The sequence below is a fragment of the Coptis chinensis genome, chromosome 1, assembly GCF_015680905.1.
Source record: "Coptis chinensis isolate HL-2020 chromosome 1, ASM1568090v1, whole genome shotgun sequence".
In the NCBI taxonomy this organism is placed as follows: domain Eukaryota; kingdom Viridiplantae; phylum Streptophyta; class Magnoliopsida; order Ranunculales; family Ranunculaceae; genus Coptis; species Coptis chinensis.
In genome coordinates, this window is record NC_141456.1 from 59,587,267 (window position 1) to 59,606,491 (window position 19,225).

Below are 19,225 nucleotides of genomic sequence, written 5' to 3' on the forward strand. Positions count from 1 at the left end.
GATTGACATTCTTTCCATGAGACTACTTTTATTCGTAAGTCTGTTTTTCAAGGTAGTATGTGGGATGTTAGGTATGCATTATTCTTTTCCCCACATACATGAGGTAAAATAGTAGACCATCTTCTGAGAGATTCTTTGTTGAGAGTATGACTGGTGAGGATTGAAAGTCGAGATTATCTATCTAAAGGTAAACTAGGGATTCCGTATCTTGGATAGGAGAGTATAGATGATTGACTAAGTACACACATAAGCCTTGATTGAGAATTTTGTCAATTTTTACTATCTCCCATCATAATCTATGAGTCTTTGCAGCAATGTAGTTAGCAATGGAGACCGTCTGTTGGAGTAAGCACAAAGTGGGTAAGGAATTTCTCTCTCTGAAAAATACTATCATTCTTGAACATGCTATTGATTGATTTTGTGGGTATATCACCTGAAAACCCTCACGAGACTATAACTCGTCCTTTTTGGGGAACTTAAAGGTTTAAAGCCTTGTTGCATATGGTAAATACAATCGCGATGCCTGCGAAAGTGAGTTAGGATTTTATTTTTATTATTAGGATGTGATTTTGATCACTTATCTATTTTCTTATCTTATTTGCTAAGAGACTAGCAAAAGGCTAGTTAGGAGTTGTGATAAGTGCTCAAAAAGTGCTATTTAACCCTCAATTATGCCTCTTGTTTAGCCATCTTAGTGGACTAATAGTGTTTATAAGTTGTGTTTTAAGATTCTACAGGTAAAAAAGAGAGTTTTGTAGAATATTAGAAAAAATGGGGTAAAACGAAGCAATTCGGAGCATTAAGGATCACATGGGAGGCCCGTGGACAATCATGGAGAAGGCCAAGGAATTGGAGCTGTTAAAGATGCGACTTGGACCTATTTTAAAGTCTATTTGGAAGCCCAAGGCCAAAGGATTCGTTGTTTGGACCAAAGCCATAAAAAGAGGATAGAAGGATAGAGCGTAAGAGAGAAAATCGGCTTATCGTGCAGGGGACGATGTATCGGCCCGTCAGACGATTGAGTGCGTCTGGGACGATAAATCATCATCCATCGACGCATTGATTAAGTCCAGGATGCATGAAAATGTGTCCGACGCATGAATCGCATTAATCGTAGCCAATTCCTTCTCGGTTTGAAGACGAAGTCGGACTCGGAAGAAGTCTATTTGTATTAGGAAACAAATGACGGTTTGGAATGCTTCTAGAGCTCATTGTAACCCTATAAATAGAGGACCTAAGTGCCTCATGTAATTGGCCAATTCACTTATATTCTTGTCTCGAACTTGAGGCGCAGAGAGATTAATAATAAAAGATCGGTTTTAACTAGCTAAGTCTTAATAAATTAGTCTTTCTAGTCTTATGTTCTTCAACTCTTCTTTTCTCGTTCTTCGTGTTCTTCCTTCTATATGGAAGGCTAATATTCTCCTTCAAGGGAGGAGATTGCCGGTGCTTAAGGTTTAATGATTCTTTCCGGTTTATGGTGTTCTTCATCGGGGTTAGTTCTTTATGTTTTTAGTTATTAGTTCCATTGCTCACACCAGGGGATGGAAGTATAGATTAAGGTTTTTATTTATTACAATTGAATATCATGCTAGTTTAGGGTTTTATTTATTGCAATTGAATATTTGCTAGTAACATGCTTTTATTTATTGCAATTGAATATAATGCTAGAATAGAGTTTTATTTATTGTAATTGAATATTATACTATTGTTCTCTACTTTTCTTCTAATTGTGTAGTGTTTTAGAGTAAGGGAAGTATTCCTTGTGTTTGCCTTAGATGGTGATTCATTGAATAGCTGCCCAAGCTCACATAAAAGGAAAGAAGATACTAGTAATATGAACATAGGAACAACCTTAAGTAGAGTTAATTGTTTAACGATGTTTCACCCAAAAAGGCATCGGCACTTGCTTGATTGCCGATTGTAGTCTACTTGGGAGAACAACATGAAGCAAAAGATCATTGAATCAAAAGCATTGGTGGATTTGAATCTCTTGAATCTACCTCTCGCATATTCTCTCCCTATTTCCAATTCTTAGTTTTAGTATAAGTTTAGTTAGTTAGTTAGTTTAGTTTAGTTTAGTTTAACATTAGAATCTACAATATCTATAATAATAGTTTTAATCCCTCAAAACCCCCTTTCCAATCCTGTCCTTCATATAAACATACACTTAAAAGTGGGACGATACCCTACTCATCCTTTACTTATTGAGGGATAATTAGGTTTTGATACGCTTCTATTTGTTCAACGATCATCATTTATCTACATCATCCATATACCATCTACACACACAAAAAGAGGAAGTGTCAGCAACCAAATCACACTCTCAACCACAACCACTGCATGTAAAGAGGTATCCCAAAAACTCCTCTTTCAGATTAGCGATGTGTGTCAGAAGGATGATTAGAAGTCTTTTCCAAATGGGAAGCACGATTGAAAAACTATTAAATAAATTTCATTGTTGCAACACTCCATTTTAGATAAGTCAGTCTTTCTAAAGAGGATCACTACATTAATATAAACCATGAAGTGAGCGGAGCTTATAACTTTGCCATGTGTCCATTTGAGTTAACTAACTATGCTACTTCATTATTTAAAATGTTAGTTTTTGACTGAAGCTGATGGTGCGAAAGAATATGATATATTACTTCATGAATCAGACATAAGTTAGCAACTCTCTATAAATACTTTAATTCTTGATGCTAGTGACTCTTTTCTCAATTTGATAGCAGGGGAAATACTCGGGACATTATCACAACAACAAAACTACTAATAATTTGAACACATACCCTAGTGGCCAAATCACAAAAAACCTTGAAAATTTTATCAATTGTACCATCAATTCCAGCTTAGTGCATGCTTGTGAAACATTTTTGATTTGTATTTAACAGTTAATAGGCAATACGTGAATTTTGCATACAAGTTCCAGTAAAAATATGTAAGATATAAGAGGAAAACATGTTACCAAAACCACGTGACTTTAGATGGTGGGCTCTAAGAAGCTGGTGGTGGCGGACGTAGTGCTCGGTTGAGTGTGAGGGAGGGTTTGTGTTTATCGAAAAAGTGAGGGACGGTTTCTACAGTAGGAGGAGTGCTGGAGAAGTTTCATAGAAGGATTATGAAAAGAGGAAATGAAAATTTGCTGACGTGGTCAGAGACTGGAGGGAAATTTAAGTGATTGCATGGATTTGATTTGAGGGGTGGGGGGAATTTCTGTTGAAATTGTTAGTTACTTTATTCAGGAGAGCGATGGAACATTTCACTCGCTGCAGATATTATTTCCTGAAATATCAGGGTACAATATAGATATTTTGAGCAAGGCATAAAATATCGCCGATATATCCGAGATATCGTCAAAATATCTCGGTTTTTGGGTACACAAAGATGGAAATATCCGATATATCTCAATCGAATATTGAATCTATTTTTTCCCGATATATTTTGCAATTTTTGATATAACGATATATATTGACCGATATATACGATATAAAAATTTGACTTTGATTGATATTGTTGACTTTGACCAAATATTGTTGACTTTGACTGATATATTGACTATATTTCCGATATAATCGACGATATATCTAATACATCGACATACAAAACAAAATTTTGACTGGTCAACAAAAAAATGAATATCTATGATATTTCCGATATATCTCAATTTTTTGGTACATCGAGATATTCACCGAATTCGATATTTTGGTCCTTGGTATAGGCTATAGACTATATATAGGCCCTAAACCAAAAACCTAGCATATAAATTTTGTGCAGGATCTCGAATTATACACGATTACTTCTCGAAATAAATTTATCAATTGAATTTTGTCATGTATGTATAATTTTGAAGGAATGCATGTATGTGCATAACTTAAGATAATGCCTATGATCCTCTTATGCCTAACTCTTGCTTAGTTGCTTTATGACTTCGATTTAATCTAAAGAAATGGTCACTCAATTTTGACTAGTCTCATGAGTATCTATTTTGCCATCACCAACATACAAACTATGTTAATAGTAGAGCATTCATATGTACGATTTCAACTAGGAAAAGAGTGTATGTCAAAAGGATTGACATTTTGGGTACGTGTTAGGTTAGGACATGGTAAATGGTTCTAGTTAACTGACATATGCAAAAAATAGGGAGTATGTAATTGGACATATAATCATTACAATCAAAATTATAGAATGATATGCTACAGCAGGCACCAAATGATCTACTGACCTAGTAACTTATATGAAGACCATGTGGGAAGTACTATAGATGAGATTGTTTGTTGGCACATTTTCCTTCATTTAGATCAGTGTAATCAAGTTAGATCGTGCACCCGTTAGCATTGCATCAGTACCAACACAAACACTTCCCATCAACTTTGTTCTTCTTCGCGCCTAGCATTAAAGGCCACATCCATTCACAAACTTCTCACAATGGACTTGCCCCTTGGGGTGAAGAGTCATCATTTGAACCATACAACTCTTCATAAAAAGTTCCCTTCTTAGGCCCACTAATCTTTGACTAATCATTAGTTCTCATTCTCACACTAGTTCTCATTCTCACAACTTCACTTCAGTACTTCATCACACTCCAAAATCAAAGTTTCAATTTTGAAACAGAGAAATCAACAATGGCGATCCGAAAAAGTAAGTTAATATTTAATTTTTGTAAGCTTCTTGTGTACATATCTCAGTGGGGAAGATGATGAATAGATGTATTGGCGTATTGCAGTTGTTATTACATATGATTGCAAAGTTACTTCATTTTTACATATTCTCTTCATCACACGTATGGTCATCTTCTAGATCCGCTACAACAACAAAAGTTTCACACTTACAGTTTTAGTTACAGGCTTTTAGACACTAAAGTGATAGCCTTTTGGTATGTTGCTTCATTATCCTTGGCAAAGTGTGACATTAATTAGAAGCAAAGTGTGAATCATATGTGTATGTGTTTCAGTACCATATCAAGTAGAGAAGCACTACCTATTCTTTACAACAAAATCTTATTTTGGTGAAGTGTTCATAATTTTTTTCTAGACTTTAGTGTACCAAATTCATATTCCTACTTGTAAACTACCATATATTGGATTGCTATATATGCATAGATAACAAGTTAGTTTCTTTCGCAAGTCTTCTGTGTATATATGACATAAATATTTTATCTTGACTAGTGTTGTTATGTTTTTTACATGTTCTGCATCAAAGATGCAGAGCAACACAAAGTGAAGACTGAAACATACAACCTGTATGATAGAGTCAACTCAGTTCAAGCTCAGTTGAGGGAAGTCCAAAAAGAATTGAAAAAAGTGAAAGGTGCTTTAGGTGCTGCGGTTTGTGAACTGGTGGAAAATGTTGCTTAATTGATGGTAGAGTTTGCACAGCTGAGAAAGCAATTTTCTGAATTGGTTAAAGATAAAGGCACACCAATATTAGAAGATGACATTAACAATATAAGTGTCTCTTCTTACGAAAAGGAAATTTTCAAGACTCCTCCTTTAGTTAAAATAGGCAGACAACTGTTTAAATCACCTCCAGAGTCTGCAAAGAAAATGAAAGTGGTTGTCGATGTGGAGGTATCCTTACTTGGCCATATACAAAATATTTTTATTTAGGTGAATGATAAATTAACATTAAAATTTGTTTTATTTTCTAGGCTCAACCTGACACTGATATTGAAGATTCTCCTTTCAAGAATTTGAAGGAGTGGTTGAAGCCACACAAGTCATTGACTACTGAAGAAGCTAACTTCTTTTGATGGATATTTTCACCGTCTGCCGACTCGAGGTAAAGGGCCTCATCTTTCTGTCATTTTTTTAAACGCTAATTATCTCATCTACCAATTCAAATGCCTTAATTTCTTGGTTGTAGAGACTTCATTGTGCATTTCACAAGGTGGCAAGAGACACGAAGTACATTCAGATGCCTGCTAGGGAATACTGGCATGACAAGCTTTATATGTTGATCACCGCAATTAATGTTTGATTTATTTCCTTTTAAACTACTAGTGTTGCTCTAATACAATAGTTATTTGGTGCCTATTCTTATATTTGTCGCAGATAGTCTTTGCTTGGTGTGCATACCTAAATGACAAGGAAAAACACTCAACTTATTCCACCATAGGTCGGAGCTACTACTATCCTGCCATGATCATGGGGGAGCCTGCAGTTAAGGTATCACAAAAAAATAATTTTTTTTGAGAATAAATGAGACATGGACTCAATAGTCAAGCACTGTAGTGATATTAGTAGAGATGTAATTTATAGTGATGAATACCCATATATATATATATATATATATATATATATATATTAACTACTTGCTGACCAATCTCCACTCTTCATGTCTATTTTGCGCATCCATGCATGGTTTTCAATTTCCAAAATATTTTGTAGGAGACTGAACCAGAGGATATTGACCTCCTAGAAGAATCATGGGCGATCCACCTGGATCACCCGATCCACGAATATCGCTTGGTAAGATAATTTTGCAGTATACGATGTGGTATATTGTAAGATAATTGAATATAATTTGATATATAGGTCTAAGTACAAAGTAGAAGCTTCAACTAATTACGTTTTGATGTGAGTGTGTAGTGGTTCATGCCAGTTGTGAACAACTGCCATTGGTGGTTGTACATCTTTGCACCTGAACAGAGGAGGGTTGTCATTCTGGATTCCCTAACTAGTCTAGCACGAATATTGGGAGGGGAGCAATCAATGAAGAGAGTGGTACAATATATGCTAATGACCAATTATGTGATCATAATTTTTACAACATGTTTTGAGTTTTGCCAATGCCATGACTTACTTTTGTGTTTGCTTTATTAGGTCACCTACATGCATCGCATCCTGTCTCTACTTGGAGATGAGTTTGTTGGGAGCTGTACAGTTAATGATTGGAAGATTAAACAATTGATCGACAATGTTCCACAACAGCTGAATGGGTAATCTCAATTTCCAAGTGTAAATTTGCAACAACAACCTTGGCTTGTAGAGTTACTAAACTATCTGTCTCTATGTAGATTTGATTGTGGAGTCTTCATGATGAAGTATATGCAGCTTTGGGATGGTCACAAACTCTCAGAAGAGCTTTCACAGGTAGTTACTTAATTTAATTGTTCAAAAACACCATGGTTTTATTTATTCACACATCCATTTTGACTATGCATGACTGTATATGCCAACTTGCAGGCGGATATGCCTTATATCCGGCATAAAATTGCTGTCGAGATGGTGATGTCCGAGTTGAACAAATCACAACCACAGCTGGACAATATGTAACTTTGGGAGGTTTTGAATGTTTGGGGACCCTCATCATGTGCTTTTGAAAACTCTTATTAACTTCAACATGTGGATGCAATGATTTTGGAAACAAGGGATGTATGTTATGTCGTATTTTGCTACACTGTCCATGTAATATTTCGAAGATTATGTAGCAGGATTGAAGTTGGGATATGTACCATTCCAATTTCACTGTGCCGTGTTATGTACTGTGTATGTAATGTGGATGAATATTTTGGTGTCAATGCATGAATATGTTACTTGATAAGCACATGCAAGTAGGTAGGTGATCACATCCAACAATTACTTGCTTAAATTTAAATTTTGTGTAGCTGCATGAACCCATGTCAAATATTTACTAAAGGAACACACCACTGCAGGAATGGTTGTGAATGTTGCTGTTTTTCCTCTTTTCTTTTTTGGGATTTCTGCTCTTTTTGTTCATTCAAGATCCTTAATGTTGTTAAACTGCGTAAGTTATTAGAGGAAGTTATATAGCGGATGCAACTGATTTTGCTTGTAATTGTTGTTGGGCAGAGATATGTCAGTAGAGTATGACACTGCTTCTGACGTATGTGGAAATTATACGTACTGTTCGGTACTATGGAGCCGAATGGAGAACAAAATTGTTGTGCTCTGCTGATATTTCATTCGAAATGTCCAAAAGTTTGCACTTGATCTTAGTCCAGTAAATGAAGATTAAAAAGTTCAAAATACAAACAAAAGAGGATAAACAAATTTGGTTACAGATTAATTGTCAGGGATCATATAGCCTAGGTATAATTGCTTGAACCACTCACTGTTTTGATCAGACACATCATACATGTTACTCTTCCATTTAACTACTGTACAAACTGTTGCCAGTGTGGATCACATGTGTTGAAATATGTTCGGCGCTAAAGAGTCGAATAGAACCAAATGTGAGATTGGAGTTTGGGGTATGACACTGTTGGTGCCATACACGTACCAATGTGTCTGTTCGGCAATAGAGTTCCGAATATGAAAAGTCAATGTATTATGTCACAGGGAGTGACATAACTTTGACGTATGACATATATTATGTTATAGTCTTGCACTGCCGCAAAATATGACGATATATGCTGGATTTTTAGCAAACCGATATTGATATTTTACGAATTATTGCCTTGTATGGCCATAGTTCATGACTATGAACATTGATTGTTCATAGTACGTACATTATGGACTATGAACACTCATTGTTCATAATCCAATTGTGATATGAACAAATAATGTTCATAGCTCATGACTATGAACAATTATTGTTCATAGTCCAATTGTGATATGAACAAAGAATGTTCATAGCTCATGACTATGAACAATCATTGTTCATAGTCCAAGTGTGGTATGAACAAAGAATATTCATAGGGCTGTCATCGAGCTACCCAAGTACCCGAGTTGAGTTTTGCTATACTGAAGCTCGACTCACACATGTAGAAGCTTGACTCGAATTAGACTTTGAGCTTAATATTGAAGCTGAAGCTCGACTCGTCCAGTGCTACTAATAGCTCGAGCTTAACTCGGCTCGACTCGACTCGTTTTGCACTTGGAGCTCGATGACATACTTCTCCAATTCCATCTTTTCCTTCTTAGATTGCCTCGTTCATAGTCTACTTGATAGAAGGGTATGTAATTTAACATGCCAAAATAATCCAACACAAGCCAAAAGTCCAAAACCACAACAAATTGGAGTAAACTGACTAGAGTTACTCAAAATTGATGGAAATTTTCTGACATACTCGAGTTTCCTTAGTTTACAAGGAAAATTTCTGACAAACTTAAGGAAATTAATTTAACTAAAGAAAAAGTACGAGGGAGTAAACCGACTTGAGTTTCAAATAGAGTACACGGGAGGAACTAGTCTTACATACAATGAACTAGCCTTACATACAATTTTGAGTACATGTTCATCCATTTATATTGAGTTTTGAAAATTCTGACAGAGTCATTTTTAGTGTAACGATGGGTTATGCAGTCAAAGTGGTTTTCTTCTTTCTTGACTCCCTCTGCATTGCATCTTCAAGCCATTCAAATCCCTTGCAGCTCTGCACCTCTTCAGCTGTGTCTTGGGCTTTCCCGGTGAAATCCCACACTCCCTCAGAGTGCGTGTTCGGGAAGACCTTCTTTGTATTTTTCTTTGGCTGGTAAAATCCTTCATTTCATCTACACATTGTAAGTTCGGCCAAGAAGCTACCCCTCTCTGGAGTTCCTTAACGGTAAAATCCTCCACTTCTGAAAGTGTGAGTTCGCAAGGTAATAGCTAGTGTAGCTTGGAGATACTGACCATCCTTCTTGGGTTGAAGACTCATGGCTTCCTCAAGCAATCCGATACCTTCTGAGAGTCGTACCAGCAATGGGGGGACAAGAAACACCTCCTGGAGTTCTCTGTTTGGTCGAGCTGGTTCGTCAGAATCCATAGTGGCTTTCAAATCCTTTTCACCTATCTTCGTAGATGGTGTAGCTCAGTTCCCCTCGGATCTCATTAAGCAGGGTATTCAACAGTGGGATGAGTACCTTGTAGGATATTTCCTAGACAAAAGGCTGACATTTCTTACAGTAAGGGAAGTACTGGAGAAGAAGTGGAAATTAAAAGGCTCCTTTGATCTCACCACTAATAAGGAGCTCTTTTATATGAATTTTACGAGTTCAGAGGACCGGCAGATGGTGCTCGATGAAGGACCAATCTTTATCGCGAACCGAGTGTTTGTGGTTAAACCATGGTCAGTTGAGGTAGAGAATTACAAGAATAAGGTTGCTTCAATTCCTCTCTGGGTGATGCTAATGGATGTGCCGAAGGAAATGTGGACATTTGATGGGCTTTCCTACCTTGCAAGCCTGGTTGGAGGAACGCCAATGTTCATGGACGACGCAACAGCGAAGAGGAAAAGATTATCCTTTGCAAGGTTCTGTATTGAGTTCCCAGTGAACTTTGAGTATAAAGACTCTTTAAGGGTTAAGGTTGGAAACCGAGAGGTTGAAATCCCACTAGAGTATCCATGGAAGCCTTTGTCCTGTTCAAAATGCAATAAGTTTGGACATGCCATCGACAAGTGCCCCGGCAGAACGACGAGGGTATGGCAACAGAGGAGGCGAGAGCCAAATAGGGGGGCTGAAGCAATTCCAAGTCAAGGGAATGAAGGTCGAGTGTCAGGGCATGTGCAAGGTGACACTTCAGAACAGGAAGCAGTATGTGAAGGAGCAACTGCTCTAGAGTTAGTAACAGCAAGTGATGAGCAAGCAGTGGCAATAAGAGCTGGAAATCAGAATGAGCTTGACGCTTTTTATAGTGACGAGGGTGGGCTACCAAATCAACCGATCCAAAGTGAGGCAGCTCTGTCATCGAGTATAACTCTGGTCTCCCCTGGGCGAATTGAGTGTAATTTTGAAAATCTTAATACGCAAGGAGCCCAAGCAGTTATGCAAACACCTATACAACAAATACGACCAATGCACCCTGATGAAGGTACTTTCTGCACTGAAAGGAATATCTTCGAGGAGCTCGCAGATTTGGAAGATGATGATCTCTCGGATGCCGAACCTGAACTGTTTGGGGATAAGGACTCCACTCCAAGACCACGGCACGAATCTGGTGTACCTGACGCAGTACAAACACGAGCTCAGAAGAGACATGAGGCTGAACAGAAGAAACAGTCAGAGAAGCAAGGTAGGGGCAGACCAAAAGGGAGTGGGAAGAAGAGGAGACGGTAACCAATCCCAATGATTAAAATAGGTAGTTGGAATGTTAGGGGGTTAAATGACTTCACTAAGGCAAAACAGCTGAATAACTTTCTCGTTGATAATAAGATTAGTTGTATGGGTATTTTGGAAACTAAAGTACGCATGGAGAAGTTTAGAACCATTGCAGGACTGGTATGTCCTTCTTGGGCTACAAAGCATAATTACTCGTCTGATGAATATGGTAGAATCTGGATCATATGGGATAGGAATTTTTTGGAAGTTCAAAAGGAGGTGGAAGGGGATCAATTCATACATTGCAAGGTCACTAGTAGGCGATGATGGGTTTTCCTTCCGCTTAACGGCAGTTTTACGAAGAATAACAGCCATGAGAGGCTAAAGCTATGGGACGAGTTAAAAGCCTTAAGTGCAAGGATCCTTGGTCCATGGTGTGTAATGGGAGATTTTAATAATGTTTTGTACTCTCATGAAAGAATTGGAGACACGGCAGTTCACCCGAGAGAGACGCAGCCTTTTGCAAGTTGCTTGAATGTAGCAGGGTTGTTTGACCATTCCACATCAGGGTGTTTTTTCACATGGAACAGTGGAGGGGGAAATGCTAGGAAATGGTCGAAAATTGACAGATGCCTTGTCAATGTAGCTTGGTCAGCGATTGTGTTGGCTATAAAAGTGGAAGTTTTAACGCAAGGATTTTCAGATCATTGTCCGCTGTTGATGACGTTCCAAAGCTCCTTCAGAAGCCATCCCCCGTTTCGCTTTTGCAACTTCTGGTTGAAGCATCAAGACTTTGAAGATACTCTTAAAGTGTGCTGGGACATAACAAATAATGGCAGTCCCCCGTATATGTTAACTAGAAAGCTGAAAAATTTGAAGCTAGTTTTGAAAGGTTGGGCAAGGAGTTTTTGCTATGATATTCAGAAACTAGTGACTGAAATGAGAGTACAATTGAAGCAAGTCCAAGAAACACTTCACCAGAACCCTCTAGATTGCTCCCTCAGTACAAAGGAGTTTGAGCTGAGAGAAAAGCTTTGCTGTTTGATAAAACTGGAGGAAGCTGACCTTTTCCATAGAACTGATATTGACTGGTTGTCGTTCGGGGATAAATGTAGTGCCTACTTCTTTAATGCACTAAAGGAAAAGAAGACTCGAGGCCATGTCTGGGATATCATTGATGAGCATGGTGTTCGAAGAGAGGGAAGAGAGCCAGTAGCTAATGCTTTCCTACAGTACTACTCCAACTTCTTGGGGAGTTCCATCCGCCCTCGTGGTTCGGTTTTCTCTGTAATTTGCAACTGAAGGAGATTAATCAGAGTACTAGCAGTTTTCTAGAGTCTCCGATAACTGATATGGAGATAAAGGAAGCGCTCTTTGCCATGGAGGATAATAAGTCGCCGGGACCAGATGGTTTCAACGCCTGTTTCTTCAAACATAGCTGGGCTACTGTTGGGGCTGATTTCACCAGTGCTATTAAATACACATTTCGTCAGAAGAAAATTTCAGGAGGGTTAAATTCCACTCTTCTCTGTCTTGTGCCAAAAGTGAAGAATGCTACGAACGTGGGCTCATTCAGGCCCATAGCATGCTGTAATATTGTATATAAGTGTGTATCAAAGGTTCTGACCAACAGAATGAAGACTTGTATATCCTCCTTAATCTCAAGTACCCAGTCGGCTTTTATTCCAGGGAGGTCGATTCAAGATAACTTGCTTTTAGCTCATGAACTACTACGGGGATATACCAGGAAACATGGTCAGAAGAGATGTGCTATCAAGCTTGATATAAAGAAAGCATATGATTCGGTGTCTTGGTCAGCAGTAGAAGCTATCTTGCACACTTTTAAGTTCCCTCTCCTTTTCGTTGAATGGCTAAAAATGTGCTATGCTTCCCCTTCGTACTCAGTACTGGTTAATGGGACTCCGGAAGGGTACTTTGAAGGGAAAAGAGGGCTTCGACAGGGCGACCCAGTCTCTCCTTATTTGTTTGTGCTTGTCATGGAGATTTTGAGTGCTCTGCTATATAGAGGGCTTTAACAGAAAAAAATCAGTGCTCACTCCAAATGTAGGAAACTGGACATAACACATCTATGCTTTGCCGATGATGTCCTTATTTTCTGCAAAGGTGATAGGGATTCTATGTTGGTTATAAAAGAAATCTTGCAGGACTTCTCTCAGGCTACAGGGCTCCAGTTAAGTAATGGAAAGACTACCCTCATAACGGGTAGCATGTCGGAAGAAGAAGGGCGAGAATTAGCGGCAGTTATGGAAATCTCTCTTGAAGCTCCCCCTGCTACTTATCTAGGGCTGCCCCTAACGGCCACTAGATTGGGTATAAGGGAATGTTGGCCTCTAATTGAAAAAATCACTGAGCGTATCTCTAATTGGAAGAATAAGGACCTTAACAGAGCCGGAAGAGTACAATTGGTGAAGTCGGTTCTAGCATAGTTCCAAACCTATTGGGCGAAGACTTTTGTGTTGCCAAGAACAGTGATTGAGAAGGTGGGGAAGATGTGTAATAGGTTCATCTGGGCAGGGCCAAAGATGGAGAGAAAGATGCATCATGCTAGCCATGCAACACTCAGATTTGACAAGGATCAGGGAGGGCTTGGACTTGTGGATCCAAAAGTTTGGAATCAAGCTGCGTACTGTGGGTTGGTGTTTAAACTGGCGCAGAAATCAGATTGTTTATGGGTTAGATGGGCATGGCAGCACCACATAAAGCACAAGAAGTTTTGGACAATGAAGGTGCCGAGGGATTGCTCCTGGGTGTGGAGAGGGGTTATGAACCATAGAGAAGTCGCATGGAAGTATGTCCGATATTGTATAGCGAATGGTAACGGAACTAGTTTCTGGCATGATCCTTGGTGTTCGGGGCCACTCTACCTGAATAACCAAGCCAGGAGCTTGTTAGGCAGCAGTGTTCCAGAGGATGCGAAGGTTTCCGAAGTGTTAAGAGAAGGGAGATGGTCAAGCTGTATCGTTGATATGCCGGAGGGTGAGGTGAAGGATTGGATTCTGGGAACTGAGATAAACCCCTACATTGAAGAGGATCAGGTGACATGGACCCCAAGCAGTTCAGGCAAATTCTCTACTTCCTCAGCTTACTCTGTACTGAAAAGAGTTCGAAGTAAGGTGAAATGGTTCAAGATAGTGTGGGGGAAATATTCAGTACCGAAGCACTCTTTTACTACTTGGCAGCTGTTTTCGGGTTCCCTCCCAACTCAGAATAGATTGAAGGCCAAGAGGGTGATAGTGCAATCTAAGTGCTGCTTGTGTGGGAGTCATGAAGAGAGTTCAGCACATCTCTTCTTTGACTGTCAGTTCTCGACTCTGGTCTGGCAGAATTTCAAGACAGCCATGGGGCTGCCAGGGATGGTGCGCACATCGCATAGCGAATGGTATTACTTGATGCGACTTTGCAGAGTGAACACCTTAGCTGCTGAAGTGATAAGAGCCTTCACCTGTGCGGCAGTCCAAACCATTTGGAATGAGCGAAACTGGAGGCTGAAGAAAGACAGATTTCGGTCAGCTGATGTAGTGAGCCAGAAAGTCTTGAGCAGCATGAAGATCTATTTGGGTAAAACTCTGGAGCAGGTAAAGGAGGAGGAGGCTGCGAGAGTGCTGCTAGCGAAACTGGGAATAGGTGTTACTCTCAAGCCAAGAGCTGAGGTATGGGTAAAATGGAGTAAACCACCTGATGGGCTAGTAGTACTGAATTCCGATGGTTCGGTACAAAAGGAAAGGGCTAGCTATGGTGGAGCGGTAAGAGATTGGAATGGAGATGCTCTTATGGCGTATAATGGCAGTTCAACAAGAATGTCAGTTTTGTATCAAGAGTTATTGGGAGTTCAAAAGGGGCTCGAAGGTGCGGCAAATATGAGGATTAGCAGAATTCAAGTGCAGTCTGACTCTCTGAGGGCCATGAGGATTCTGGCGAAGGAGGAAGAGGTGCCATGGCACTGCCGAAACATAGCAGCCCATATACAAGCTGAGATATTGAAGTTCGAGATGGTCACTTTTAAGCATGTTTTTCGCGAGGGTAACCAAGTTGCAGATTATCTATCTAAGCTAAGTAGGAATTTTTGTAATGAGTGTGTGTACTTTATACCACCACTGGATCACAAACTTAATGATTTGATCTTGGCGGATAAGGTAGGGAAGATGTATCTGCGAGTTCCTTAGTTCCATAAATAAAGGTTGGGGAGTCCAAAAACCCCTAGTTATTTCAAAAAAAAAAAAATCCCTTGCAGCTCTCGTATTTCAAGTACTTCTTTCCAACAGTTAATCCAATGGCCTTCTTGACCACACTTAAAGCATTCATTTGTTGATGAGCTTGATCCAATCCCAGATTTTTTTTTCCAGAAACAACTTCATTCAACCATTGCAGATAACTTCTACATGTCGAATGCTGGCACTTCAAGTACTTCCTTCTCGGATTCTTTGTTGTCACTACACCATAATAGGATATTTGCAACACGCACCTTTTTGATTTGCAACGCTTATTTAGCGTTAGTAAGTTTCCAACGTTAAATAAGCGTTGGTAATGTTGTAAAGCGTTGCTTTATTTGGGTGAATTTTCGGAATTAATTGCTAACGCTTAAAAAGCGTTGGAGAAGTGTTACAAACATAAAAATTTCGCGAACAGAGGGAAACCAAAAATATCGAAATATAAAACATAATTTTTTTTTTCTCTCCTCTCTCTCACCGCGACCGCCAAGATTATCTCAAGATCCCTAATTTTCGCACTCCTCAATCAAAGAAAACAAGAAATGGATTGTTGACATGCATCCTCGACCCAGAAATCATAATATTCTTTAGACATCCAACTCATTTCCTCCATATGGTATCGCGGTGTTGTTGTACAACAGATCCAAAAAAAAAAACCTTCCAGATCCACAAAATTCGTCCTTAGTTGGTTTTTCGTCTCAACACATCCAAACAAACAAACCCCAAAGAAGCAAAACAGAAATTAACAACGACTACGTGTAATTGCTTATTCTTTTGTTCTTCTTTGTTTCATTTGTGAATTGGCATGATATCGTTTTTCAAAAACCCAAATTGTTTTTGTGCATTTTTTTATTAAATTGGGTTCGAAAATTGGCAAAAATCAATATTCTTTGAACTAATGTTCTGATTTTGTTATCTAATCACAATCAATTCCGGAATGTTACCAAAGGAATTTGGAATTGCTCCTAACTATTATTTAACTATTATTATAGCTGCTATAATAATAGAAGATGAAAATCAAGGGGAAGAAGAAGTAGCAATACCATACCTAGAAGAAGAAGAACAGAAAGTTGAAACTGAAGAAGAAGAAGAAAACAACTATGGTGTCCGTTTAATAACCTTGGTGATCCGTTTATTGAGAGCAACTATGGTGTCCATTCCAGGCAATTTGAAGTGGGTGTTTTGGATTGGTTTGTTTCGCCCTCACCGGGAATTAGAGAAGGATGAATATTGGGGTTATATTACAAATTGTGGTATAGAAGGCAACCTTCATGGTATCCTTGTCGGGTTAGTAATTTTTTTTTCTTGTCACTATTGGGACTGAGTAGGAACGTGACCATTATTTACTTGAGAATAGTAAACTGAGATGACAATGTGCAGGAGGGTGTTTCCTGATGGAATTCTCTATGCGTCACGAGATACACACTATTCTGTCTTCAAAGCGGCACGAATGTATTGGACGGACTGTGTAAAAGTCAACACTCTGGTCTCTGGTGAGATTGGTTATGCAGATTTCAAGGATAAACTACAAATGAATAAGGAGAAGCCAGCCATCATCAATGTTAACATAGGTGTGTCAGAGTTGTTCCTTCTAATTTCTATCTTTCTTACAGTAACTCATGCTCAACCTTAGTTATGTATTTGCAGGAACAACGGTTAAAGGAGCTGTTGATGATCTTGATTTAGTTATAAAAACTCTTGAAGAAACGGGATTCTCGCATGACTGATTCTACATTCATTGTGATGGGGCATTGTTTGGGCTCATGATGCCTTTTGTCAAACGTGTATGTCTTTAGTTGTTCCTTTCTTAAGCTACTGTATCCTTTGGTGGTAGTTCTATGTGAATGCATGTTTGTATATTGTGTTGATTTGTCTCAATGTCTAACAGGCACCAAAAGTCTCATTTAAGAAGCCAATTGGAAGTGTGAGTGTCTCTGGTCACAACTTTGTTGGCTGCCCAATGCCTTGTGGTGTTCAGATAACAAGATTAGAACACATCAACGCCCTTTCAAGGAATGTTGAGTACTCGCCAGCGAGATGCCACCATAATGGGCAGCCGTGAACGGTCATCATGCACCAATTTTTTTCTGGTATACCACGAACCGGAAAGGTTACTGGGGGTTCAAAAGAAGTCCGAAGTGCCTTAGGAATGCTCACTACTTGAAAGACCGTCTTCGAAGAAGGAATTGGTGCCATGCTTAATGAGCTTAGCAAAGACAGCTTGTTTTGAACGGCCACAATACGAGGAGTTTGTTCGCCGGTGGCAATTAGCCTGCCAGGGAAACATCGCCCATGTTGTGGTCATGCCAAATATTACCATTGACAAGCTAGATGATTTCTTGAATGAATTGATCGAGAAGCATGCAACATGGTTCCACGATGGAAAACCCAGCACTCCTTGTATTGCAGCCAGAGATAGGAAAGAACTGTTGTGCTTGTGCTCTACACAAGTGATGCATGTGTTTAAGTTAGACTTGTAGTTTTCTAGCATTTGTTATGCTATTTGTACTGAAAACTTGTGTTATTAATAAAACTCACGCGAAGATGGATCGTGTGAGAATCCTTCCCCCTATTTTTTTCCCATTTATTCTTGTTTACATTAGGTGTCTTTGTTGTTATTGGACAAGGATGAGTTCTCTCAGAGAAAAGTCAGGAAGGCAATGGGATTTTGATTGGTTTGACATGGCAAAGGTGCATTTAGAACCAACATTGCCTAGGACTGTCATTGTTCGAATATGAATTGCCATTCAAGCTGCCGAAAGATTGGGAACCCAGATCGATGGAGGTATGTAATTCTTCATTTATACTTTTACATACTTTACATGTGCCAAAGTTGTTTGGAAACATGTTTATATTCGTTCTCTTTAGTTCCCCGTATGGAAGTTGATTTTGTTTAATATATGCAGATGGATGTATCAGAATATATGCATTTAAGATTTACCCTAATAAAGTGGAAGGAATAATTACGAGATTTTGAAATGAGCTATATTTTAGTGAGATTTTGAAAGTGGTACGTTTCTGAAAACCTAGGAAGCAAGGACACCAACACCAACACAGTCTGTCTGACATGAATGTACAACAATTCTTGAAAAAATAAAAATAGGGGTAAGGCAAGGACACACTTACTGACCGTGTCAGAAGTAAAACATGGATATTCCTTCTGTTTATCTAATTATATTGAGAGTTGCTTACTACTCATGATACTTTTAACTCATTTACATGGGGTGACCAGATAGAATGTTGTTAACCAATTCACATCCACTATGTCTACATTTGGATAATGTATAGCTCATAACACTAAATGTAGATATTATTCTTCATAGCTATCTCTTGTTATAGGAAAAGACCCGAAGTATCTTTTATTATCAATGATAAATTGTAGTGCTTGTGGTTACTATTTTCTGCCATTTAGCGATATTTTATCTTTCTCCCCTTCTTTATAGATGTCGTGACAAGCAGAAAACAAAATCTTCTCGTCTCCAGACGGTGAACAGGAAGCTGAGTGCCATGAACAAGCTATTGATGGAGGAGAATGATCGGCTACAGAAGCAGGTCTCAAAGTTTGTTTACGAAAATGGGTATATGAAGCAACAGTTGATCAACGTAAGTGCCTTCTCCTTCACTCTTTATGTATCGTATTTATACCTATCTTTCACATCCTTTACTTGATTACTAGTGAAGCCTCCAGAAACACATGTATATGCCATTTTTTCAATTAATTAAGCGCCAGATACCTCTGATCCTTTTTCCTTTGATTTGTCTTTTGAGCTTTTGCTTTTAGAAACACAGAGTTACTATATATAAATGGGGAGACTAGGAAAGATGCTGGTCCTAGAAGTGAGGCTCGAGATTCTTCGGGCATTCTTTGAGGAAGGAAATGAACTGAGGAGTTCTTTGAATCGAGGTATGAAACACAGAGTTGCTTTTAGTGATTCAGAGGTATGAAACAGTTTATTTACTAGTTTCTGTTTTTCAACATATTAAACTATTTCTTCTTAATCACGCCAGAGT

At 38.8% G+C, this 19,225-nt stretch overlaps 1 protein-coding gene across 1 annotated transcript; it reads left to right on the forward strand.

The window, feature by feature from the left end:
* The first annotated feature begins 11,426 nt into the window (after positions 1–11,426).
* LOC147524750 (uncharacterized) lies at positions 11,427–12,287 on the forward strand. The gene has a single exon (XM_086576254.1). It carries the CDS (start codon positions 11,427–11,429, stop codon positions 12,285–12,287), a length of 861 nt encoding a protein of 286 aa, XP_086432380.1.
* The last annotated feature ends 6,938 nt before the right edge of the window (positions 12,288–19,225 follow it).